This window comes from Ovis canadensis, chromosome 22 (assembly GCF_042477335.2).
Source record: "Ovis canadensis isolate MfBH-ARS-UI-01 breed Bighorn chromosome 22, ARS-UI_OviCan_v2, whole genome shotgun sequence".
Lineage (NCBI taxonomy): Eukaryota > Metazoa > Chordata > Mammalia > Artiodactyla > Bovidae > Ovis > Ovis canadensis.
Window position 1 is genome coordinate 39,878,850 of NC_091266.1, and position 26,259 is coordinate 39,905,108.

Genomic DNA, 26,259 nt, shown 5'->3' on the forward strand with positions numbered 1-26,259 from the left:
TCAGCTTTAGCATCAGTCCTTCCAAAGAACACCCAGGACTGATCTCCTTTAGAATGGACTGGTTGGCTCTCTTTGCAGTCCAAGGGACTCTCAAGAATGTGCTACTCCTTAAATATTTGTCGAGCACACTGAGACTGGGTGAAGCAATAAAGGAAAACAGCTGACTTTAAGGCCTGGTCACTGGTCTCCAGGACAGGAAGATAAGACATGCAGATAATGTTACTAGAAAGTAATGCATGCTACAGCACAGAGTGAATTACGAACAACTCATCCAGCATACGAGTGTGGGGGAGGAAGCCTTCCAATTAGAAGGGTCCGGATTGGGTGTATAGGAAACACACAATTTGACTTTAGCCTTAAAGACTAAATTAAGAATTTGGGGGAGGTGAGATAGTGAATGGCGCTCTGGACAAGGAAATATTCACAAACAAAAGACAGGAAGGATAGACATACAAGACGCAAGAGAGGTGTCCAGGATACAAATTTAAGTGAAGTGGAGGGTTCATTTACTGATTCATTTATTGATTTAACCAGTGTTTACTGAAGGCCTGCTAAGTGTCAGACACTCTGTTAGTCTCTGAAGAAAATATCTCTGAGATAAATGGCAGGTGCCTCATCTCTAAAGAATCTAGTGTGTCTGCAGCAATACACCATTGTAGTGAATAGGATGATAAGTATCAAGGCAGATAAGTCTGGAAAAGTAGGTCTGAGGCCAAACTATTGGAAGACCTTGAAAGCCAGGATTTCCCCCCCTGTGGTTCAGAGAAAGCTCCACTTAAAAAAAAAAAAGAAGGAAAAAGAAACTTTTCTTTTTTTCACATTAAGCTTTCTTTGAACGGTATAATAGATTAAAATGGAATTTTTCACTCTCCATCCTTTTCTTTATGGAAGCCCCAGGGTTCCTCTATAGTTTTAGAGAACACAGCTTCAAAAATGATATTATTGTGCAGGCTATAGAGGCTTATTGAAATTCTGTGGTTAGAATCAAGAGAGTCACATAATGTAAGTACAATGTCCAGTCAAAATAGATCACAATTGTTGAGCAATTTACTAGGTAGCAGGTATCATATCTAAGGTTTCTTGTATATCATTTAACCTTTGCCACAACCCCATCAGGATGGTTCTATTATTATTAATATTATCCACATTTCAGAAGGGATGATGGGTGTTCAGAGGTGAAGTAAATACTCCAAGTTGTTTAGAGGCCAGAATAGATTCAGTGAAACTTCAGGCTCTGTGTCAAAGTAAAGCTGGGCATGAGGCCTCCAGGCTATACTTTGTCTTAATCTCCTCATCACATATCAGACACTTGATTACTGGTATTTCTTAGCATTATCATTATTTCTAGAGTACTTAAGGGGATAAGTATCTAGGAATTGCTTCATACCTTTGGATACTATCATTTTGGGATATATAAATTTAGTTAAGGCAGCTCCAGGAGATGGTGAAGGACAGGGAAGTCTGACCTGCTGCAGTCCATGGTTCTCAAAGAGTCAGACACGACCGAGTGAACAACAAAGGCAGAAGAGTTAATGGCCCAGAATCACTAAGTTTAAAGACAACTTATTCCAATACAGTAAATAAGATAGCAAATGCTATTCATTTGTTCTATTGGGGTGTTATACAGAATCATGAGAATATCATCTCAGTGGGTTTTGAGCTACTTAGAACCATTTTCTCCATAAAGAAAGAAAAAAAAAAGCCAAGAAAAGTACTAAGGATTATATGGATATAACTCATAGTTAAAGAAATGTAATTTCAAACAATGAGTTTCTAGAGCTGCCAGGTGGAGTCGTTCAGCTTGGACAATGTGCAAAGGTGACTGACCAAGGGAGGAGCGGTGTGGAAATGGAGCCCTGAATGGAAGGGTTTACAGTCTATCATGGTCGTGCACATTTAGAAAGTTGGGGGTGGGGAGGGGACTTTAAAATTCATTCATCCAGGCTGATGGGCCAGCAGTAGCTACAAAAACTAACCCAGATCCTACCTGTTATTAAAAAATTTTGGATGCTTAAAAACTCTTTTTTCATTCACCCAGAAGGGACATCTTTTTAAAAATTCAAACAAAGGCATTCTACAGGTGTAAAGTAATATTTCCCACCTATTATCATTGGCAAAGATGAAAACCTTTTTGTTAAGCCCACAGTTGGTAAGAGTGCAAGGAAAAGGGGCATGCTCTTGCCTTGATTTTAGGAATTTCTGGAATTTAAATTGGGACTGCCTTTTAGGAAATCAGTTTGGCAATATCTTAAATTAAAAACAAAATATTCTCACAGGATTTGATCTAGGAATTCTACTTCTATGAATCTATGCTTTAGATATACTACACAAGTGGGCAAGGATAGCATTATAAAGTATCCTTTGCAATATTTGTGGAAAAAACAAAACAAAACAAAACAAAAACAAAATCCAGAAAACTATCTACATATTTGTGCAGGAAAGTCTGATTAAAAAATTATGGGGACTTCCCTGGAGGTCCAGTGGTTAAGATTCTGTGCTTCCAATGCATGGGGTATGGATTTGATTCCTGTTCAGGGAACTAAGATCCTACATGCCTTGCAGTGCGGTCAAAAAAAAAAAAAAGGTATGTCTATATAGTGGTATAATATGGAGCCACTAGGAAGAAATCTCTATGTACTAGTATGAAAAGATATATGGAATGTATCTAAATGAAACCAATCAGATTGCACAACATTTTACATATTATACTCTCATTTGTACAAAAAAAAAAGGGAACATACATGTGTGTGTTGGTGGAGCTTCAGAACACTTCTGGAAGAATATATGAACAATAGTTAACAAATGATTCCTTCTGGAAAACTAGGAGAGTAGTGGTATGGATTTTAATCTTCCATTTTATATTCTGTTTGGTTGTTTATTGAAAAAAAAAGATGAAAACAGACAGGAGGGATTTTGGGTCCCATGTTCACTGCAGCATTGTTTATAATAGTCAAGATATGGAAACAATCTAGGGGGTCCATAATTGGATGAATGGATAAAGAAGGTGATACATACATATATATATGTATATATATAAATATAGAGGACTTCCCTGGTGCCACAAAATGGAATATTATTCAGTTAAGAGAAAGGACATTCTGCCTTTTGTGGATAGACCATGAGGGTATTACATAAGGGAAATAAGTCAGAGAAAGCCAAATACTGTGTGATATCACTTACACATGGAATCTAGGAGAGCTGAACTCCCGGAAGGGAGCAGAAGGATGGTTACCAGGGTTGGGGTGTGGGGGAAAATGCGGAGATATTGGTCAAAGTAGTACACACTTTCAACTGCAAGATGAGTAAGTTCTGAGGATCTAATGTATACCTTTGTGATTATAGTTTATATTATTATATCATACACTAGAAACTTGCTAAGAGAGTAGATCTTAAATGTTCTTACCACAAACAAGGAAATGGTAATTATGTTACATGATGGTGGTGTTAGCTAGTGCTATGGTGGTAATCATTTGGCAATATGTATATATACATATACATATTTGTATATACACATATTGCAAACCCACTGGTCATACACCTCAGATTTATACAATGTGTCAATTCTACCCACTACAGCTGGGAATAAGGGGGTTTGAGGGAAGCCAGCTGTGAGACAGAGATAACTGCGCTGCAAGTTTATTACTTGGCCTGCACAGTTGTGTTCAGCTCCTGTGAAAGGGAAGGGAAGGAAGCAGGATTGGGCAGGAAGAAGGTGGGCTATGAAACTGTCTCCACAATACTCTCAGCTAAGCCTTGGGAATCTTTGGAGCTGGAACGGCTCTTCAGAGCTGTCCTGCATTGGAGTGAGAGGGCCAGGTAAGTCTTGATGCACCCTGGCACCAACCAGTCAACAGTAAGGCTGTCATAGGAAGATGTAACCTCGGGAGAGGAGACTCAGTAGCTGAGTCTAATCTGGTCTCCTATCAGGCAAAGGAATAAGTCTCTCATTTATTTTATTTTTTAAATGTGTGGCATGCTAGATCTTAGTTTCCTGACCAGGGATTGATTGAACCTGGGCCCCCTGCAGTGGAAGTGTGGAGTCTTAAGCACTGGACTGCCAGGGAAGCTCCAGTCTCTTCCTTCCAAAGAAGGAACTGAGTGGTATATTTAACAGCACTACCGTTGAAAAGAGGAGGGCATGGCAACCCACTCCAGCATTCTTGCCTGGGGAATCCCATGGGCAGGGGAGAGCTACAGTCCTTACGGTTGCAAAGCGTTGGGTACGACTACAGCAACTCAGCACACACGCGCACTGTTGCAAAACCCATTTTTCTGCAGGCTCAATAGCATTTTGAATTTGTCAGGAAAACTCCACATAGTTAACCCTTTTACAGACAGCTGATCCAGCTAAGAATGGCCCTGGCTTTTGGCTCTTATTCCTCAAACCTTGCCTTCTCATATTAAAATATTGACCAACACCATATAATTGCTGGTCTTCCTGAGCCCTTAATTTCTCATATTCAGCAAATTGCAAAAGATGAAATGTCTTCTATCTTAGAAGCATCACTTTTTTTTTTTTTTAACTCTGCTCCCACCCACTCATTGTAGTGGTCTTAAATCCTCAGAATATGCTACCTGCCCTTGGGAATTAAGGGAATACTGATTTATTCTTCTGTGTAGTACACATAGAAGTAATACTTGGACTACACAGAAACCCTCAGTCTTTAACACAAATAATGTTTTATTGAAGCTGAAGAAGCATATCACCGTATAGTGCTTTTATATTAATAATCAAGCTAGCTTGTTTTGCCTGTTCAATAAAGGGGTGAGTAATTTGAAAGTAATTAAGTTGGCCTGGTTTACAGGAGTGTACCACCTTGTTAATGAGTTTATCTGGAGAATCTGGATGCAATCAAAACATAATGGAACACAACCTCCCTTTGGGAAAGTAAATCATGTGGCTTGAGAGGAAGACAAAGGAAAGCTCTCTTGAAGGGAGCTTGTGCTTCTGAGTTTGTGGGTTTAGCAAGATCGGTTCTGGGGTTGGATGGCAATAATACTGGCTTCAAAGCCGTCTTTATCCTTTAGTAATTCCTTAATCCTTGTTGTTATGTGAACCAGCAAACATCTGAAAGGCAAAGCTGTAGAACGGAATTAAGATGGTTTCCTGAGGCGGAGAGGTTCAGTGGGAGCAAAGAACTTGCAGGGTTCTGCTGGAAGCCTACATTTTGAGAAATTTAGTGAATATCAATTAGGAACAAAACATTCAATGAATCTCAGGATAATTATTGGTGCTAATCACAGGTATACAAACCACCAAAGTGGCTTCCACATTATAGAAAGAGTCACTAAAAGGGGGAGATCTCTCCCAGGGGTGGCACAGAATTGTATGTGTTGGGAGCTTACTGGTTTGGAACTGGAGGCTGGAGGATTTACCTCCAACCATTTACAAAACATTGAGAAAAACCGTGTCTAAAATATTGGTCCATTTCAAAGAATGGAAGGTGTCATTGCCAATGGAGATGACGGGTGCATCAAAGCCCACTCAGGTCACCCCTGAATGCTACCATTTTTCTTTTCTATGAAAATAAATATTCAATGAACAAAGTTATCAAAAGACCATCTCTTAATGTTTTGCTTAGGGACTCTGATTGTGAAGTTAGTTGTATAGCCATATATAAACCTGAGTTTATTATTACTATTACTAAGGAGAAACCCAGGAGTCGCCTTTAAATAAGATACAAAGTCACAATAATTGACTAAAATTTTTGATTGACTGGATAACATCGTTAAAATGTAATTTTCAGTTTCACTGAGGTGTAAAAAGCACAACAAATAGCACATATTTAAAGTGTACAATCTGGTAAGTTTTGACATATATATTCACCTATGAATCCATCACCATAATCAAAATAATGAACGCACTTATCACCCCTCCACCCCCCGCTGCAAGCTTCCACGTGTCCCTGAGTAGTTCCTCTCCCTCCTCATTCTCAACAGCCATTGGCATGATTTTTATCACTCTGGTTTAGTTTGCATTTTAGTTTCCATGTACTCTTTTTTTTTTTCCCCTCGGTCTGGCTTCTTTCACACTGTTCAGTTTTTGAGATTCATTCATGTCATTGTGTGGATCTAATAGTTCATTCCTTTTTGTTTCTAATTAGTATTCCATTGTATGACATGATGGTTAATTTTAGTGTCAACTTGACTGGGCTAAGGGGACGCCCAGATAGCTGGTAAATCATAATTTCTGGGTATGTCTGTAGAGGTGTTTCGGAAGAGATTAGCATTTGAATTGGTAGACTGAGTAAAGAAGATCCACCCTCACCAATGCAGCTGGGTATCATCCATCTTTAGAGGGTCTGAAAAGTGAAAGTGAAAATCTCTCAGTTGTGTCCAACTCTTTGTGACCCTATGGACTATGTAGTCCATGGAATTCTCCAGGCCAGAATACTGGAGTGGGTAGCCTTTCCCTTCTTCAGGGGATCTTCCCAACACAGGGATCGAACCCAGGTCTCCTGCATTGTCTGGATAGAACTATAAGGCAGAGCAAGGGTGAACTTGCTCTCTGAGCAAGAACATGCAATATGTTAAAATTATTTTAAGTTTTCTCTTAAAAAAACTAACTAAAAAAGTAATCATAGCTTTCAACTTTTTTAAAAGTTGTAATAGAAGTCATTAGGATTTATCTTTACAATTTAATTGAGTGTTTGCACATTATATCTGAGGCTGTTAGAAAAGGGGATAATTTGGGGTGGGTTGGGAAGAACTGAAACTTCTGCTGCAGCAGAGAGTATAGGACTGTACAGAGTAGACTTCTCAGGTGGAGGGACAGGGCATTAGGTCCATAAGAAGAGGGGAGACAGGAGAAATGGAATATAGAATCATAGAACTTGAGGTACAAAATTCTTTAGAGGTCACCCAGTCGAATGTCTCATATTTGAAAGACCTGCCTGAAATGCCATGTGGTAGCACAGAGGCTAAGACAATGGAAAAGATGGGAAGGGAATATTCTTGATGTTTAAATGATGACACCTGAGGTCTATTTTAGAGGCCAGTGATACCATTACTTTCTAAATCATCTTTGTTAAAACCAGAAATGCCTTTGGGCTGATAGACTCATAGGCACTCAGCCTCGTTAAAAAAATGTGTGCTGGATTTCAGCCTTCCCCTACCCCTTGGGCAGTGTGCTTTTGTGAGGTGTGCAAAAGCCACACAAGTGTCTTTCCCCAAGCCAAAGACACTTTCCCCAAGCCAAAAATCTGGGAACCAGCATTTCTAACTTATTTGGTTTGAGAGGGAGCTGATTAGGGTCAGTGCAGTTTGAACATGAAATTTCAAACAAAAAATAAGTTTTCCAGCAATCAGGCATAGATCGGGGTGGCTAAAACTTGACAGTAAGGCCAGTGGATGGAAATCAAGGCACTGAGGATCTAGGGTAATAGTGGATTAAAGGCAGACTGGAGAACTCTATTTGCAGAGGTCAGGTTCCAGTGGAGCATCTGAAAGGCTAAAGAAGGATGATCACAAGGGTACCTGGGAAACTGGTTAGTATACTATTCTGAATGTAGCTGTTCAGTCATTCAGTTGTGTCTGAATATCTGCGACCCCATGGGCAGCAGCATGCTAGGCTTCCCTGTCCTTCACCATCTCCCGGAGCTTGCTCACACTCATGCCATCCAACCATCTCATACTATCATTCCCTTCTCCTCCTGCCTTCAATCTTTCCCAGCATCAGAGTCTTTTCCAATAAATTGGCTCTTCACATTAGGTGGCCAAAGTATTGGAGTTTCAGTTTTAGCACCAGTCCTTCCAATGAATATTCAGGACTGAATTCCTTTAGGATTGATTAACCAATCAATCCTTGTAAGGAGTTCAAGGAGATCTCTTGATCTCCTTGCAGTCCAAGGGACTCTCAAGAGTCTTCGCCAACACCACAGTTCAAAAGTATCACTTCTTGGGCACTCAGCTTTCTTTATGGTCCAACTCTCACATCTATACAGGACTACTGAAAAAAACCATAGCTTTGACTATACAGATTTCTGTCAGCAAAGTTATGTCTCTGCTTTTTAATATGCCATCTAGGTTTGTCATAACTTTTCTTCCAAGGAGTAAATGTCTTTTAATTTCATGGCTGCAGTTATCATCCAGTGATTTTGGAGCCCAAGAAAATAGTCTGTCACTGTTTTCATTGTTTCCCCAACTATTTGCCATGAAATGGGACTGGATGCCATGATCTTTGTCTTTTGAATTTTGAGTTTTAAGCCAACTGACACTTTTAAGCCAATTCCCTCTCTTTCATCCTCAGCAAGAAGTTCTTTAGTTCCTCTTTGCTTTCTGCCATCAGGGTGGTGTCATCTGCATATCTGAGGTTATTGATATTTCTCCTGGAATCTTGATTCGATCTTGTGCTTCATCCAGCCCAGGATTTTGCATCATGTACTCTGCATATAAGTTAAATAAGCAAGGTGACAATGTACAGCCTTGATGTACTCCTTTCCCAATTTTGAACCAGTCCTTTGTTCCATGTCTGGTTCTAACTGTTGCTTCTTGACCTGCATACAGGTTTCTCAGGAGGCAGGTAAGGTGATCTGGTATTCCTATGTCTTTAAGAATTTTCAATTTGTTGTGATCCTCATAGTAAGCAGATGTTTTTCTGAAATTCCCTTGCTTTTTCTATGATCCAATGGATGTTGGCAATTTGATCTCTGGTTACTCTGCCTTTTCTAAATCCAGCTTGAACATCTGGAAATTCTCAGTTCATGTACTGTTAAAGACTAGCTTTGAGGATTTTGAGCATGACCTTGCTAGCATGTGAAATGAGTGCAATTGTGTGGTAGTTTGAACATTCTTTGTCATTGGGATTGGAATGAAAACTGACCTTTTCCAGTCCTGTGGCCACTGCTGAGTTTTCCAAATTTGCTGGCATATTGAGTGCAGCACTTTTAACAGCATCATCTTTTAGGATTTGAAATAGCTCAGCTGGAATTCCATCACCTCCACTAGCTTTGTTTACAGTGATGCTTCCTAAGCCCCACTTGACTTTGCACTCCAGGACGTCTGACTCTAGGTGAGTGATCACACCATCGTGATTATCTTGATCGTGAAGATCTTTTTTGTTCAGTTCTTCTGTGCATTCTTGCCATCTCTTCTTAATATCTTCTGCTTCTGTTAGGTCTATAATGTTTCTGTCCTTTATTAGGCCCATCTTTGCATGAAATATTCCCTTGGAATCTCTCATTTTCTTGACGAGATCTCTAGCCTTTCCCATCCTATTGTTTTCCTCTATTTCTTGGCATTGATCACTGAGGAAGCCTTTCTTATCTCTCCTTGCTATTCTTTGGAACTCTGCATTCAGTTGGGTATATCTTTCCTTTTCTCTTTTGCCTTTTGCTTCTCTTCCTTTCTCAGCTATTTGTAAGGCCTTCTCAGACAACTATTTTGCCTTTTTGCATTTCTTTTTCTTGGGGATGGTTTTGATCACTGCCTCCTGTACAATGTTATGAACCTCTGTCCATAGTTCTTCAGGCACTCTTTCTATCAGATCTAATCCCTTGAATCTATTTATCACTTTCACTGTATAATTGTAAGGGATTTGATTTAGGTCATACTTGAATGGCCTGGTGGTTTTCTCCACTTTCTTCAATTTAATTCTGATCTGGAGTTCATAATCTGAGCCACAGTCAGCTCCCAGTTTTGTTTTTGCTGACTGTATAGAGCTTCTCCATCTTCAGCTATGGTACTGTTTTTATAGGGTTGTAGTACTCTTTTTTTAAAGTAAAATTCTGAATTATTTAGCATTGATTCAGTTGTAGATTGCTGCTTAAGAAACTGTTCTGAAACGTAGTCACTTAAAGGAGTTGTTTACTTAGCTCATGAATCTGCGATTTGGGCAGGGCTCAGTGGGGAAGGCTTGGTTCTCCTCCATTGGATGTCAGCTGGGGTAGTTTGAATAGCGGCAGGAGGATCTACTTTAAGATGGTTCACTAGCATGGCTGGCACGTTGATGCTGGCTGTCAGGTGGAGCTCAACAAGAACTGACAGTCTGGGGCCTCTTTCCTTCCATATAGTCCCCTCCACATGGGCCTCTCCATGGGTTGTTTTGGGCTTCCTCAGAGTATGGTGGCTGGGTTCCAAGAATGAGTGTTCCAAATGGCAGGAAGTAGAAATTGCCAATTTCTTAAAGTCTGGGTCTGGAAATTTGCATAGTGTCACTTCTGCTGTATTATATTAGTTAAGCAGTCATAGATCTAAGATTCAAGGGGATGAAACGTCGATCCTTCACCTCTTGGTGGGAGGAGTTTCAAAAAATGTAGTGGGTGTATGTTAAAATTATACAGGTAGAAAAATGCACCAACCATAAGAGCAGAGTTAAGAGAAATTTTGCATAATAAGGGTATCCATGTAATCAGCAACCAGAAGTCACCCTTTACTCACCCCCATACACTGTCCTCTTCCACTCACTACTCTCTCAAAGGCAGTCAACATCCAGGACTCTAATACTTAAGGCTAGTTCAGTGTTTCTCGACCTTGGCTGGATAATTCCCTGTTAGGGGTGGGATGGGGAACTGTTCAGTTCATTGCAGAATGTTTAGCAACATCTTTGGCCTCTACCCACTGGATGCTAGGAACACCCCATCCCCTTATTGTGACAACTAAAATGTCTGTAAAAACTGCCAAATATCTGGGTGGGGGGGCAAGCGAGGTCACCCCTAGACCCTAGTTGAGAATCACTGGGTTAGAGGATATTATCTCTTCTTTATTATTTGTCTAAATCCCACTCAATCATCAAGAACATAAGTTCCAAGAGGCCTCATGTTTTTATTTTTTTATTATTATTATTTTTTTAACTCTGTTTTTATTTCAACTGATTCCTCAGTCCCTAGGATACTGCTTGGAGTATAACAGAAACTTGAGACTATGTATTGGATGAAGGAGTGAATGAAAGATAGCAATTTTGAACAAGGATTTAAAGACTCAATTCTACATATGTTTATGCAGCTAAACATTCAGTCACACATAATTTGTTCATTTTTGTTAGAGATGCCATTTTATGAAGTTTCCATGGATAAAAAGTTGAGAATATATACGCTTGTAATAAAAATCTATATTGGTTAATTTCTTCCTGCAGCAACAAAAAATATGGGTCATAAGAATAGAAAAAAATTATAATCACCCAGACAAACAGGCAGCATCTCATGATAGTGTTAATGATTTACTGTAATAGGCCCCAAAACGTGGTTTGTAATTGCTGTGATGGTTTTGCGAAACAGGAATTTGCAGTAACAAAGTTTTCATTAAAACCCTGGGTGAGGCACTAGGTTCTAAAAAGATTAGAAGAGGAAGAGGAAGAAATATGAGATGGTAACAAGGGGTTGGTAAGTTATTTCTTTACAGGAAAAACCTAAAAATTTCTTTTGGAAGACAGCCACTGACATTATTCTGAAAACATACCTCTTCCCTCCAGCATGTGACAGTGTGACGTCTTACTAGGTAAATTTCTTAAAGGTTATCCCAAGAAGAGTTTTCAGAGAGATTCTCAATGACTTTTGGCAGACATGCCCTTCTTTTTAAAATTCCTAATTGCATTGATTTACTCTTCAGTCAAAATTGTGTCAGAAAAATGGACACAATTACTAGTATACAAGGCAACTGAAGTTAGGGGTTTCATGAAAACAGAATTTTATAGTTGAGAAGGCTCTTAAAGATCATATGATCATTCTGAAGACGCAAACTATAATACTGCAAAATTTTGAATGCCTTGGGTGTTATCCTGCTTTCTGGGTCATTCTGAATTCTTTTATCTCCTTGAAGCCACCTCTGTTAAAAGTAAAACTTGTGTATTCCTCCGGGTGTAGAGTAGTGACTTGCCCAAAGAACTGGTTAATCACAGGAGAAGTATTTTTTTTAATATATTTGATTTTTATTTATTTATTATTTATTTGGCTACACCGGGTCTTAGCTGGGACATGCAAACCTTTAGTTGTGGCACGTGGGGTCTAGTTCCTTGACCAGAGATTGAACCGCCACTGAACCACCAGGGAAATTCCAGGACCAGTAATTTTGAGCCAGTCCTCAAAATAATCCCACCCAACATATATCTTATGTAGCAAAGATAGAAGAAATGTAATACATAAAAGCATAAAGCAATAGATTAGCACGAATGCTTCTATCAGCCTTACAGGCTTGATTGACTTCACAGGCTTTGTTGCCTGAATGATGTGGCTAGTTAACGTCTGAATGAAATAAATTTGATATGGATCGTTCAAATCCTTAAAGTTCAAAAGATATTACGGTGTCTTGATTTTTACATTGGAATTTGAATACCACTTGTAAAAGAAATACGTCTGTATAGTGTTGTTTTTTTTTAAAATTTCCTAAAGATCTGAATATGTTAAGACTTTTTACGCTATGAAATGCTTATGATTCATTTCAGCAGAAGTGGCTAGGGATGAGGAAAGGGTGGGAGTGTAAGTGTAACAGCTCTATATGACGCAGAAAGGGAGATGAAGGAGAAGGGAGGATATTTTTGGATTCCCTTTTTGAATAAAAAATAGCTTAAATCAGGTAATTTGTTTACTTTTAAAACAGGAAAAAATGACCAAAAATCTGGTTTGGATTTTCGTGAATGACACACAAATTCTATTTCAGGAGAATAATTGTCATAACTGCAGTTTGCTTTCTTAAAATACCTGAAAAAATTCCTTCCTAAACTGTAACTCCACAAGGATAGGAAAATGTATTTATACCACAGGGTACTTGTACACGAAAGGTATTTGCTCCTTCCATGTAACTTCTACAGCAATATTTAAAGGACTTGGCAAATTTACTGCTTAACTTAGAAAAAAGGAAGGGAAAAGGAATTGGCATGTAGTTTGCTTTCCTAGGTATAAAGTTCTTTTATTTTCATTCATTATCCGACAAAAATATATAGAATATGACAGATACACTGGGCTAGATGCAGGGGGTGTAAGGATGAGCAAGACACAGTCCCTGCCCTCCAAGTCTACAGGGAGAAACATACACATCCCTTTAGAGACACATGCTCACACACACAAATATACATATAACATATACACACTCATACTCAAACATACCCAGCACCCATACACTTTCACACACTAATACACATTCATATGTAAAAATATTTATACACACACACACACACACAGAGTTTGGGAGCTCACAAAGTGGAGACCATGAGTAGAGGACGCTTTCAAGTTACAAAGGGAAGGAGAAAGAAATAGCAGAGACAACAATCCTGTGCGACAGCTGCTACAGAAGCTCAGTAAGGACGAGGACAGAGTCACAGTGGAGTTGTTAAATGCTAAGGAAGTGGTTTCCTGAGATCTGCATTCAAGTTCGAGTCTTCCATTACTCCCTTTGAGGCCATGACCTTGCTGTTTATATTTAATGCTGTCTCAGTTTTCCTCACTTTTACATGGGAGCTATCGCAGAACCTACCTCAGGGTTGATACGAGGTTTAAATGAGATGATGTGCATAGACCACACAGCGCAGTGCCCAGCACGCAGTGAGCACTCCGTATATATTCAGTTTCTAATTTTCAGTGGTATCCCTGCTGTTATCAGTGAAGATTAGTGATCTGGTAAATTGTGAAGATAGTTCTCCTCTTACCAATCTCTTACCAAGTGAGTGTTAGTGACAAAACATTGGGTATTAAGTGAATATTATATATATATTTTTTTCCACGTGGTCACTGTTTAAGCTTAATTTTTAAAGGATTAAAAATTCAAGGGAGCCAAATTATTTTTTACAGATAACACAAACATCTAGATATTACAGGAATCCTAGTCATTACTGGGAAAATTGGAATCTGTTTAAATATCATCTCACTTGGCATTATTAAATAATTTCTGTGGGTGTAGCTCCATGGAAAAGCTATAAAAGCTATTATTAACTCTCCATGATCATTTCACCAAAGTATGTTAGTGAGATTCTTGATCATCTCATTTATACAATAATGACAATGTCATCTGATATTATTCATTGATATGATGAAACAATTTATAAAATATGAGGTAAAAGTGGCCAGTATACATTTGCAAAGGTTACATCACCAAGAATCAGAGAAATGTCAATAAGAGATAATTTTGGACTACCTTGGCAAAGCTTAAAAAGATGGATTGGTGCCATTGAGAGTCTGGTGGAACTGACATTCTCATACATAGATTGTTAGTAGGAACAGAGAGCAGCACTCTACAATCTTTCTGGAGGCCAATTTGGCAACAGGTAAAAGCACTTTAAATTATGTTCTTTGAGTCAGCAGTTCCACTTCTTGAACATTATCTTAAAGAAATATAATCAGACAAATACACAAAGATGCTTGTATATGCATGCTCACTGCAGCGTTGTTTATAATGACAAAAAACTGGAAACCACCTAAATGCCTGCCAGTGGAGAAATGCTTCAATAAATGATGGTAGAGCTATATATACTGGGACTCTATGTCCCTATTAAAAAGGATTAGATATATCTGTTTGTGCTGGCATAGAAAGATGTCCATGATCCATATCAGATGTCATTTTATATTAAAAATCATATGCACAGAAAATAATTTGGTCATACTTTTTTGGTCATATATCTATAACTTTTTTAAAGTGGTTTTGTTTTGGTATAATTCCTTTCTCCAGGGGACCTTCCCAACCCAGGGATCAAACTTAGTTCTCCTGGATTGTAGGCAGATTCTTTACCATCTGAACCACCAGGGAACCCAAATTCATCCACTGTAAGTCTACAGTCCAAGGATTCTTGGTAAATGCCTATAGTTTTGCAATCATTACCACAATCCAGTTTTAGAACCTTTTTATTACCACTCAAAGTTCCCTCCTGCTCATAAGGTTTTAACTCTTTACATGGTTAGGTTGGGGGTGAAGTTGGGTAGGGTGAAAGCAAGAGGGAGAATTATAGACAGCTTCTTAGTTTATCATTTCTGCATCATTTGAATTGTTTTACAACAAGAATATGATATCTTTTAATTGAGAAAATGGTAAAGGTTTTTCTATTTTTAAAAGAACAAATAAAGGAAAGATATATCCTTGGACCCAAATCTACTTCTTATAATTTATCCTAAGGAAATAATCAAATATATGGAAAAGAATCTGTGAACAAAGATATTTATTAATGTTTTATCTGAAACAGAGAAAAGTTATTATGTAATCTATTAAATATCTCATGATGGGAGAAAACATTAATCACTGAAATATGAAGAGCACAAGTTTCAAATCTTTATAGGCAGTATAATTTTATCCATGTAAAAAAATTTAATGTACGGCCAGAAAGTTCTGTTTGGAAATATGATGAAGTCTTGCCAATGGTTATCTCTAAATGGTAGAAGTATAACATTTTTTATTTTCTTGTGTATTTCTTCAATTGCCACAATGAGCACATATTATCTTTTCATGTAAGCCACCTACATAAATGATAGCAATTGAAAATAGATTAATTACGGCATTGTTTTCACAGGTGTTTATGCTTGTCAAAACACAAAAGTATATAGTTAAATTTTATTTATTCCTTATAACGACTTATTTTTTAGTTTTAATTTTTATTAAAATATAGTTGATTTACAATGTTATTTTCAGGTGTACAGTGAAGTGATTCAGGTATACGTATATATATTATATATACATGTTCGTTTTTATTCTTTTCCATTATAGGTGATAAGGCTATCAAAAAATACAGAGTCTTGAGAAACAAAATCACCATATCCCTCTTACTAGAAGCCGGGTTTTGTTATGTCACTTTGGGATTGGAAGGCAAAATGATTTGGTAGGGTTGCACAACAATATGTCTTCTGCTCCAGATCACGTACGTTCATTCATTCATTCACTCAAGAGATCGGCTTACCTATCATATGCCAGGAATGTTGGTACAGTAGCTGGATATCGTGATGACTCATCAGCGACCGTCTTGAAAGCGCTCTCTTTCGAGGATGGGAAGGCACCATCTGACAGAGCCTAGCCAGCGCCCACAGTAGGTGGCCTTCCACTAGTGCTGTAGAAGGGGGTAGGAGGCAGGTCAGGAAGTGCAGGCCTTAGCTAGCGGTTCAGATGGAGCCATGAAGGGCGACACCAGGATGACGGCTATGGAAGTGGCCAGAAGACAGATTACCCTCAAAAGAAAGCCCTAGGCATCACTTAAGAAGTGGACTTAACTTTTACATATTTATGTCTATTTTACTTGCACATTTTTAACAACAGCAGGAATTGAAATTGAGCATTTACCAGCGCAGGCACAGTGCATAGGGATTTTTTCCATTGCCTTTAGTCCTCGCCACAATCCCCAGATCAGGACTTCAAGGACCTTGACTTCATCATGAAGAAACTGAGGCTCGGAGAGGTTACCCGCCCAACGTCAGAGAGCTGATAAATTCTGGATCCAAAGCAAACAGGCATCGCATATTCTTCCCTCCCACTCTATTCTGGGGCTCGTTTGAGAGAGAAAAAGTCCAGATCGGGGCAGCCCAGCTTTCACTCTTTACAGATTTTCCCAGATCCAGAATGGAGGCAACATCCGCTAGCACAACCAAGAGGGTAGTGCGCAAAGGGCAACTCCGCCAAAGCCGTGGACTGACATGGATTTGGGGCTTGGAGGGCAAACCCCGAGGAACCATCAACCCGCTACCCGTTCTATAATCCACATCGCACCGGGAGCAGGGCGCCCGCAAGCCTCTTGGGCAGCCAGCTTGCGGGACTCAACGCGCGTGCGCGGGGCCAGAGGTGCCACCCCCGCGCGAGCGCGCGGAGAGCCGAGCGCGCGGCCGGGGGAGCTGGCGGGCGCGCTGCGGCGTCGGCGTCGGCGCGCGCTCAAGGCAGAGGCTGCGTGGGCTCGGGAGGGAGCGAGGCGGCGGCGGCTGCGCCCCAGAGCCCAGGGGACGCGCGGGCCTCGAGCCGCGGGAGCGGACTGCTGCAGAGGAGACCCGGGGCTTCCGGCCCGGGGCGGGAGAGCTCGGCCAGCCGACTGCTCGCCTCAGAGCCGCCAGCTGCGTCCCTAGCCCGGAGTAGCCGCCGCCCCTGGAGACTCGCTTTGACAAGGGCCTAACCGCCGCGGCCGCTGGCGTCCGGACCGCTCGGACCCGTCGGGCCGGGCCGGGTGGGGACGAGCGTCGGGGCAGGTGCCGCCCCACGAGGGCCGGCCGGGGGCCAGGCGTTTAAGCCGTGCAGCTCGCGGGCCGGGCTCGGCGGAGGGGCCGCCCGCGCAGCGCCCCCACCCCGTGGGCCGGAGGGGGAGTCGCGCCCCGCCTTCCCCCGGGACCGCCTGGCCGGAGCGGCGGGAGCCCGAACTGCCCGCGCCCGCCGCCGCCCGCCGGGCTCGCGCGGGAGACGAGGGAGGAGAAACTTTGCCTCTTATTGTTTTTGATCCTTAAGTGTGAGGAACTCTGTTGGGGAGGAAAAATGTCCTTCTTCAATTTCCGTAAGATCTTCAAGTTGGGGAGCGATAAGAAGAAGAAGCAGTACGAACATGTGAAGAGGGACCTGAACCCGGAGGAGTTTTGGGAAATTATAGGAGAATTGGGCGACGGAGCCTTTGGCAAAGTGTACAAGGTAAGAGGGAGAAAAGGGAAGTTACACTTGAGAGATCAAACAGCCAGCGGCCGGGAGTGGCACGAGGATTTCTTGCTCTCGCGTCCCGTTCCTGTCTTTGGGACCTTCTTTTGACTTCGTAAACGTACGTTGAAACTTTATTTAGGTTACCATCCGAGGAGTAGCTAAGACGTAGGGTTTAAGGTTGAACCAAATAGGGCCTGGATGTAGTTTAAAGAATGGTTGCCAAAGGGAGACAAGAGATGCAGTCTACTCTGTTCATCGTTAAAGGAAATGAGGGTGTTCTTTCATTAAAAGGAGGGGTCTGGTTTGGCCCTGAAATGTTTTCGTATCAGAAACTCATATTTTAAAGTGGATTTCTATTTTTCTGTTAAGCTGTTTGCATTCATTTAAAGTGGATTTCTATTTTTCTTTAAAGCTGTTTGCATTCATATATATGCTTATACTAAAATAGTTTCCTTTTGGGGTCCAGGGTATGTATTTGGTTGTATCTATAGGTTATGCATAACCAGTCTCTTGGGATGAGAGCAAAGCCATTGCTACTTGCAGACTATTCTTGAGTTGGTTGACAGAAAATTTCCAGAAGGAAACCTGCATCTGATACTAGTTTCTAAATATAATAAGCATTGACTAGAAATCCATTCCAGGGCCTAAGAAATGAAAAAACACATACCCCCCGATATATATACACAAATATTTTTTATACCCAGATATTCGTTTCAGTAGAAGGAAGTTTGCTGTTTCAGTCTGAGGGCATTTGTGTTAAATGTTTACTATCCTGTAAGGAGTATATGAATGATGTCATTGGAATATTTTCATCCGAAGGGTGAGGTTTTTATGAGACAGTTTTTAAGGGGAAGGACCCACAGGGTTGCTTAGATGTGAAATATAAATAACTTATGTTTAGCTTACTCGTAATTTGGCCCCCACAAAAGTCCTGGGAGACATGCAGGTCACTAGTATCTCCATTTCATAGATGAGGATGCTGAGACACAGAAATTGTTCACATTCACACCAGTCACGGCCTAGATTTGAACTCAACCCTTCTGACCCTGTGTTTATGATTAGTGCTTTTTTTTTTTTTTTAGCTTAAACCTCTGGTGGTAGAAGTGATAGCATTTTTCCTTCTTTCTAAGCACCATCCCACCCTGCCTTTGCACTGGCTCTGACACATCTCAAAGCCCGCCTGCTTAGTCTGAAATATCTACTCTTTTCTGTGTGCTTTCAAAACACATTGTTCACATTGCTTCTATGGCACCTGACACATGTTAATGTGTTTATGTTATTATGATAAGACCAGGGGCCCAATTATGGTATACATTTGGGTTACTTCTATTGCCTTAGCACATAGTGCATTTCTCTTTATATTTGTTGAAGTGAAAGAATGTGTGTTACCTGCTTGTGAGTGCTGTTGATGCTCTTGTGTGCTGTGAAAGTTGACAGAGTAAACTTCAGTACCTATTGTGGAGGGTATGGATTTCAACAGGAGCTTACAGTATAGATGTGTGGTAGACGGGCTTTTAGTGCAATGGGAAGATGCTTCTGGGAGTTAAGAATTGTGTTTTATTGCTGATTGTCACAGACGAGCTTTGAGGTCTTAGACAGGACACTTAATGTCTCTGGACCTCCTTTTTCTTAGCTGGAAAATCATCGATTTCCCTAAATGTTTAGATTCCTTTACTCATTAATGTTGTGTCAATATACAGCTATCTAGGAAAGGCATAATAAATCCTCAAGGCATCTGGGATCTGGAAGTTAGAAGGCAGTAGGTGATTATGGGCAGTTTTCATGGTATGAATGTTTTATTGAATAGAAACAGTGTAGCATTAAGATACTGGCTCTGGAGTTGGACTGTATCTTGGCTCCCTCAATAGCAACCTCTTGCGTTGGGTAAGTTACTTAATCATTCCATATCTCGTTTTTCTCATCAGTAAAACCTACTCCTCAGTATGTGAGAATTAAAGGAAATAATAAATGTAAGGCACGAAAAAGGGCTCAGGAAATGGCAGAAAATTACTGTCGTTATATTTAGAGCTTGAAAACGAAATATGGGATGGGACAGGAAAAGGGACCTAGGAAAATAGTAAAACCATTTTCTGGCCCAGGCAGATTGTGTTGACATGCTAATACTCTGTGATTTAATTCTTTCATGACATTGCAAAGTGAATATGTCTTCCTATTGTGAGATACCTATTGAAAATTTTCTGGAAAATAAAAGCCTTACTCCATGTGGTTTAACACTGTAAGACTGTGTCAAGGATAATTTTTGTGGGCTTCTTTGCATCTTCTCTTTTTGTCTCACTATTTTATGCTTCCAAGGAGTAAGCTGTGAACTTTTTAAAACAGAAAATTTAAAATTTAAACTTATCTCACCTGTTATGTCTTTTTCCTAACCTCTTTTCCTGTCCAAGATTCCCTAGAAAATTTAAATTTATAAACTTCCTTCCGGGTAGGAGGAAAAGCAATCAAACCGTACAATAGTATGTATAGTGTGCAATAGAAAGCTGTTTCTGAAGTTGATTCCAACTATCATATGCTTATAACTGTTTACAAAGATTAATTTCTAAATAGGCAATTGTCTTGTATATTTAGTTTCTTTGAAACGTTTTTTCATCATGTAGTTGTATTCTTTCCACTTAGTCCTGCACCACATAGCTCTGTGACAGTTACTTTCTTGCTTGAAAGAGCTTCCTGATTTTAAATTTATTTTCTCTTTTTTTAATAGTATTATTTGACATATAAGTGAAGATATGTAATATCCCTCACTTTTTTTTTATGTTTGGATTTCTGTTGCTTTTAACAGAAAAAAAGGAATGCCATATAATCATCTGTTGAATTGAAGCTGGGTTACTGACTTGCGCTGGATGAAAAGTGATTCATTTTATGACCCTGATGGGCATGCGCCTTTTTAAAAAATAGTGAAACATATAATCATTAGATTGAAAAGTACAACACATAGATGTACATTTAGCAAAGAGTAATAAAGTGAACTCAATATTAACAACATCAGAGTAAACGAATTCTGCCAGTATTCTAGAATCCTTTTCACCTCCTTTCTGAATTGATTCTGCTCTCCCACTAAAGGAAACCACTATCCTACCTGTAAGTTAGTCATTTCTTCGTTTTCCTCATAGTTTACTATCCAGCAGTGTATAACCAAGCATCATACCTTTAGTTTTGTGTGTACCGAGTGTACTTTGTGTCTTACCTCTTTCAGAATCAGCTTTAGGTTTGTGAGATTTGTCTTTGTTATCACTAGAGTTGCAGTTAATTTTAATTGTTCCATAGAATTCCAATATATGATTATATCACCAGTTATTTACCATTGTCCTGTTGGATATATCAGTTGTTTTCAGTTTTGGGCTTTTATACTGGTGTATGTATGCATGAATTTCACTAAGACTTAACTTAGAAGTAGAATTGCTAGGTTATAGGGTAGTGTATCTTTAATTTTACTAGACTATACCAGTTTACACTCCCACCAGCATCCTATGAGAATTGTCCTTACTCTGCATTCTCTCCACCATTTGATATTGTTGGAATTTTTAAGTTTTGACAGTCTGATGTTTTATTTTTTGTGTGGTTTTAATTCATCTTTTCTCTGGCTACTAATAAGCGTTTCTTTTCGTAGGATTGTTAGTAACTTGGATTTCTTCTTTTGTGCTTAGTGTCTTGTTCATGTTCCTCTTGGATGTCTTTTTCTTGTTTTTTTGTTGTGTGTTCTGGATTTTAACCATTTGCGGTTTATGGCTATTGCAAATACATTCTTCTGTGCCCATCTTTTCATTTTCTTTATGGTGTCTTTTTATGAACAAGAAATTCTTGATTTTAACATACTTCATTTTGTCTGTTTTTTTTTTTCTTTTTCAGTTAATGATTTCTGTATTGTATTTGAGAAATTCTTTCCTGGGGCACCCTTGCAGTTGTTGGGTGAGATGCTGCCTGATTCATGAATCACCTAATAAAGCCAGTTCGATTTTTGATTTAAAAAAAAAGGCGAGAAAAGTTTTCCTAACCTTAGATCATGGAGATAAATCGCTATCTTACTTCTAAGAGCTTTTATGATTTTGCCTGTAACATTTATGTCTACAACCCACTTGGTGAAGGTTTTTGCACATAGTGTGAGGTAGGGGTCTTTCACAGTGGGCACGCGGGTGTCCCATGGCTCAGCACTGGGGGGACTCCTCCTCACTGCTCTGCAGCTTGCGTCTGTTTCTGGGGTTTCTAGTCTCTTCATTGATCAGTGTGTCTGTTCCTTTATCAGTTTTCCACTTAATTAGGAAAGCATCAAAACAAATCTCTGCTAGAGAAAGACTTCCTTTTCTTCTTCAGCAATGTCTAGTGTATTCTTGGCCGTTAGGGCTTTCATGTACATTTTAGCATTAGCCTAACTGAGTTACACAAAGGGCTTCCCATGGGGCTCAGTGGTAAAGAATCCTCCTGCCAATGCAGGAGACGCAGGAGATGTGAGCTTGATCCCTCCCTGGGTTGGGAAGATCCCCTGGAGAAGAAAATGGCAACCCACTCCAGTATTCTTGCCTGGGAAATCCTGTGGACAGAGGAGCCTGATGAGCTACAGTCCATGGGGTCCCAAAGGGTCAGACACGACTAAGTGACAGAGCCTGCACACACACATGCACGAGTTACACAGGAAACCTGTTGTGCTTTTTTGAAGGAGTTTTATTGAATTTGCAGATTAACTTTGTGAAAAATAACATCTCCATAATACTTGGTCTTTCCATCTATGCATCTGTTTTATTTCTAGATCTTTTTAAAAAAAGTCTGTCAATAATGAATCATAATTTTCGCCTCTAGAATCTTAGGAGCTCAGACTACTTGGGGAGTGTCTTAAATGCTTTGTTTTTGCCATTGGGATTTCCTCCTTGTTTTGGTTATGTACATCCTTCAGTAGTCTTCTGAGAAATGATACATGGAAGGTTTATTTTTTTTTAAGACTAGGCCTGTCTGGATATGTCTCTATTGTAATGTCACACTTGATGTATAGTTTGGTTGTAGAATTCTAGTTCAAAAGTACATTTTTCTTAGGATTTTAGACTTTTCCATTCATTGCCTTTTGGCGTCAAGTGTTGCTCCTTAAAGTCCGTTGCCATTTTGTTTTCTGGTCCCTTGTGATCTTTTTCTCTTGATAGCTATTAGAATTTACATTTTATCTTCTGTGCATGGTAATGTACTTTGATATAGGTATTTTTTTTCTTCCTTTCATTTTGCTGGGCTCTTGGTTAGTCTTTTCAGTTCAGAGACTCATGTTCTTCAGTTCTGTGACATTTTCTTGTTCTTTTTATTTGACATCTCCCTGCTCACCTAATTAAATGTCTCTTGTTGTGGTCTTAGGATTCAAGTAAAAGAGTTAAATGGACACTTAATTCTTTTACTTGACCTCTCTCTGGAGCACTTGAGACCTTTGACCGTCATTTCCTTTAAAAAGCTGGCTTTTAGGTCACCATAGTCCTGATTTTTCTCATACCTCTGTGTCTGCTCTTCAGATGTTTTTGCTGGCTCTTCTTGCTCTTCCTGACTTTCAGTGTTGGGGTTCCACAGGGCTGAATATAGGCCCTCATCTTTTCTTTTGAGAGCCCATCTTCTCCCGTGGCTTCAGTTACCATCTACATGAAATTTTGGTCTCTATCCCGAGATCTCCTTTCTGAACTCTGGATCCACCCATCCAGCTATCTATTAGAGCTTTCCACTTGAATGTCTCACAGCTGCTGCTGCTGCTGAGTTGGGTCAGTCGTGTCTGACTCTGTGCGACCCCATAGACGGTAGCCCACCAGGCTCCCCCGTCCCTGGGATTCTCTATGCAAGAACACTGGAGTGGGTTGCCATTTCCTTCTCCAATGCATGAAAATGAAAAGTGAAAGCGAAGTCTCTCAGTTGTGTCCGACTCTTAGCGACCCCATGGACTGCAGCCTACCAGGCTCCTCCGTCCATGAGATTTTCCAGGCAAGAGTACTGGAGTGGGTTGCCATTGCCTTCTCTGTGAATGTCTCACAGATTCCTTAAACAGCAAGTAAAAAACATGAATTAATTGAATTCCTGATGTCGGTCCCAAGTTTGCTTCTCCTGTGTTCCTCATTCAGTAATTGTCATCTCCGTCTACCAATTGCATAGACCAGGGACCTGGAAGTCATTCTTAACATCTTCTACTTCTTACCCACCAGACCCAATCAATCACCAAGCCTGTTAATTTCACCTATAAATATTTCTTGAATCTGTCTCCTCCTTTCTTTCTTTGTTGTTGTAATACTAGTCATAATTGCCATTATCTCTTACCTAGACTACTGCAGCGTTTTGGTGTATTTGGGGGCTTCATATAAATGTAATCATACGTGTGTTTTGTGTCTGGAATCTTTTATTCAACATTATGAGTAAGAATCTGTCTCTAGCTGTATGTAGTAGTCCTCTCATCTTTTTTGTTCATTTGTTCTATAGTCTTGCAGTATATGAAATATTAAAATTGATCCATTCTACTTTTGATGGACTTTTGGATTATTTCCACTTTTTGTATATTAAGAATAAGACTTGTGAATATTGTTATACATGTTGATGTACATTTACATTCATTTCTATTGTATATGTACCTGGGAATGGATTTTCTAGGTTATCGGCTACGTGTGTTTTAAGATTCAGAACATACTGCCAGTCTTCTAAAGTGGTTGTACCAATTTACACCCCCATCAGTAGGGGATGGCAGTTTTCTGAATTGTTCTATATCCTCAGCAACACTTGCTATTATTATTAATACTGTTATTAATATTTTATGTTAGCCATTGTGGTGAGTGAGAAGTGGTTTTATTTACATTTTCCCAATGACTGAAAAAATTGAGTACCTTTTCATGCCTGTTGAGTATTTGGTATTTTTTCCAGTGAATTTTCCTATTTGTTGCCGATTAAAAAAAAAAACTTTATCAGTGTATATAAAACACACAATTCGCCCGTTCTATGTATATAATTTGGTGAGTTTTAATAAATTAGTACAGTTGTGCAACCATGACTGCAGTCTAGCTTTAGAATCCTCTTATGACCACCTGAAGCTCTCTTGTGCCCATTTACAGGCAATTCCTGTTCCCACTGGGGTTTTGTTTCTATGATTACTGATGGGATTGAGTTTCTTTTTATATACTTATTGGCCGTTTGGGTTTCTTCTTCTCCGAAGTGCTTATGTTAAAGTCTTTTGGGTTCCTTTTCTCGTTGGTTTATGGGAGCCTGTGTTTTCCTGATATTAATCCTCTCAAGGTCTATGTGGTGCACCTTCTTTTCTCTTGCTTTATAGTGGGTCTTTTGTTTCTCCTTATGATGTCCTTCTTTATATAGGTGTTTCAGATTTTAGTGTAGTTCAGTATATTAGCTTTTTATGCATAATTGGTACTTTTTGTCTTTAAAAATTTCCTTACCCAAAGTGATGAAGTTGTCCTTCTATGTTACATTCTTAAAGTTTTATGGTGTTATCTTCTATATTAGGTCTATAATTAAACTGATGTTGGTTCTTGTCTGTAGTATGAAATAGGGAGTCCAGTTTCATTTTTTCTCTGTAGATACCTAGTTGTCTCAACAACATTTACTGAAAAGATCACCCTTTCTGTACTGCTTTTCAGTGCCTCCAGCATATGTCAAATGTCCGTATACTCATGATATATCTCTCTGACATTCCTTATTTCTTTAGGATGAATTCTTAGAATTGTTAGGGCAAAATACATGATCATTTATTAATGTTTACTGTGAAATTAACTCTAGAGATATATAAACTTACCTTGAAATTAATTTTTAGTTATGCAAAGAATTTCTATTGATAAGGAATATTAACTTATTAGGAATAAAGTTAGTCTCTTTGGCCATCACTCTAATTATTGTTTCTTCTCTTCTCTCTGTAAATGTAACTATTTGGTTTCTGTATCAACTATCATGGTTTCTTTCTTTTTTTTTTTTTTCCTTCTGGTCGTGCTGCACAACTTGCAGGATCTGTTTCCTGACCAGGGACTGATCTAGGCCGTGGCAGTGAAAGTCACCACCAGGGAACTCGCCATCATCAGTTTCATGTATATGTTCCTCGATATTTTTCTGTATACTTAAATACATGTACATGGGTTATGCCTGTTTAAACAACCTAACAACGGTCTTTTTCTGTGCCTTTTTGTTCCTTGACCTTTTTCAAGGTTAGTTTTTATCCTTTTAAAAAATACTTGGTTTTTCGATAGACAAAAAGAGTATCTATTTCATTTTCCATATCTTTGATTTCTAAAGATATCACCATTTTAAAAATAATTGAATTATCCATATTCTGATGAGTTGTTTGTTTTCTTGTTGATCTGAAAGTACTTTTTATGACTGTGAAAATGAGCACTTTATCGTAATGGTGTATTTATTTTAGTTAAATTAGTTTATGTTGCTTTTTTGATATAAAGACATAGTGTTCTTTATTTTACAAAATCTGTCAGTTGTTTCTTTGCCTTTTCTCTTCTTCGCTTTCATGCTTAGAAAAACTTTCCCTACCCAGGAATTAGATACGTATTTATCTATATTTTCTTCTTGACTTTTAATAGTATATTAAGAATTTTAATTTTAATGCATCTGGAATTTAATTTTTTTCTGTGGATTGACATGAAGCTCTATTCACCCTTGTTGTTTAGTCACTAAGTTGTGTATGATTCTTTTGCAACCCCGTGGACTGTAGCCCACCAGGTTCCTCTGTCCATTGCATTTTCCAGGCAAGAATACTGGAGTGGATGGCCATTCCCT

General features: G+C 39.3%; 1 protein-coding gene across 2 annotated transcripts in view; it reads left to right on the forward strand.

Moving 5' to 3' along the window:
* Positions 1–16,685: 16,685 nt before the first annotated feature.
* Positions 16,686–26,259, forward strand: part of SLK (STE20 like kinase) — a 58,395-nt gene continuing 48,821 nt past the window's right edge. For both annotated transcript variants that reach the window (XM_069567039.1, XM_069567040.1), the window contains exon 1: positions 16,686–17,505. In XM_069567039.1, coding sequence (XP_069423140.1) covers positions 17,356–17,505 — 150 coding nt within the window. In that variant the 5' untranslated portion in view covers positions 16,686–17,355. The remainder of the gene's footprint in view (positions 17,506–26,259) is intronic.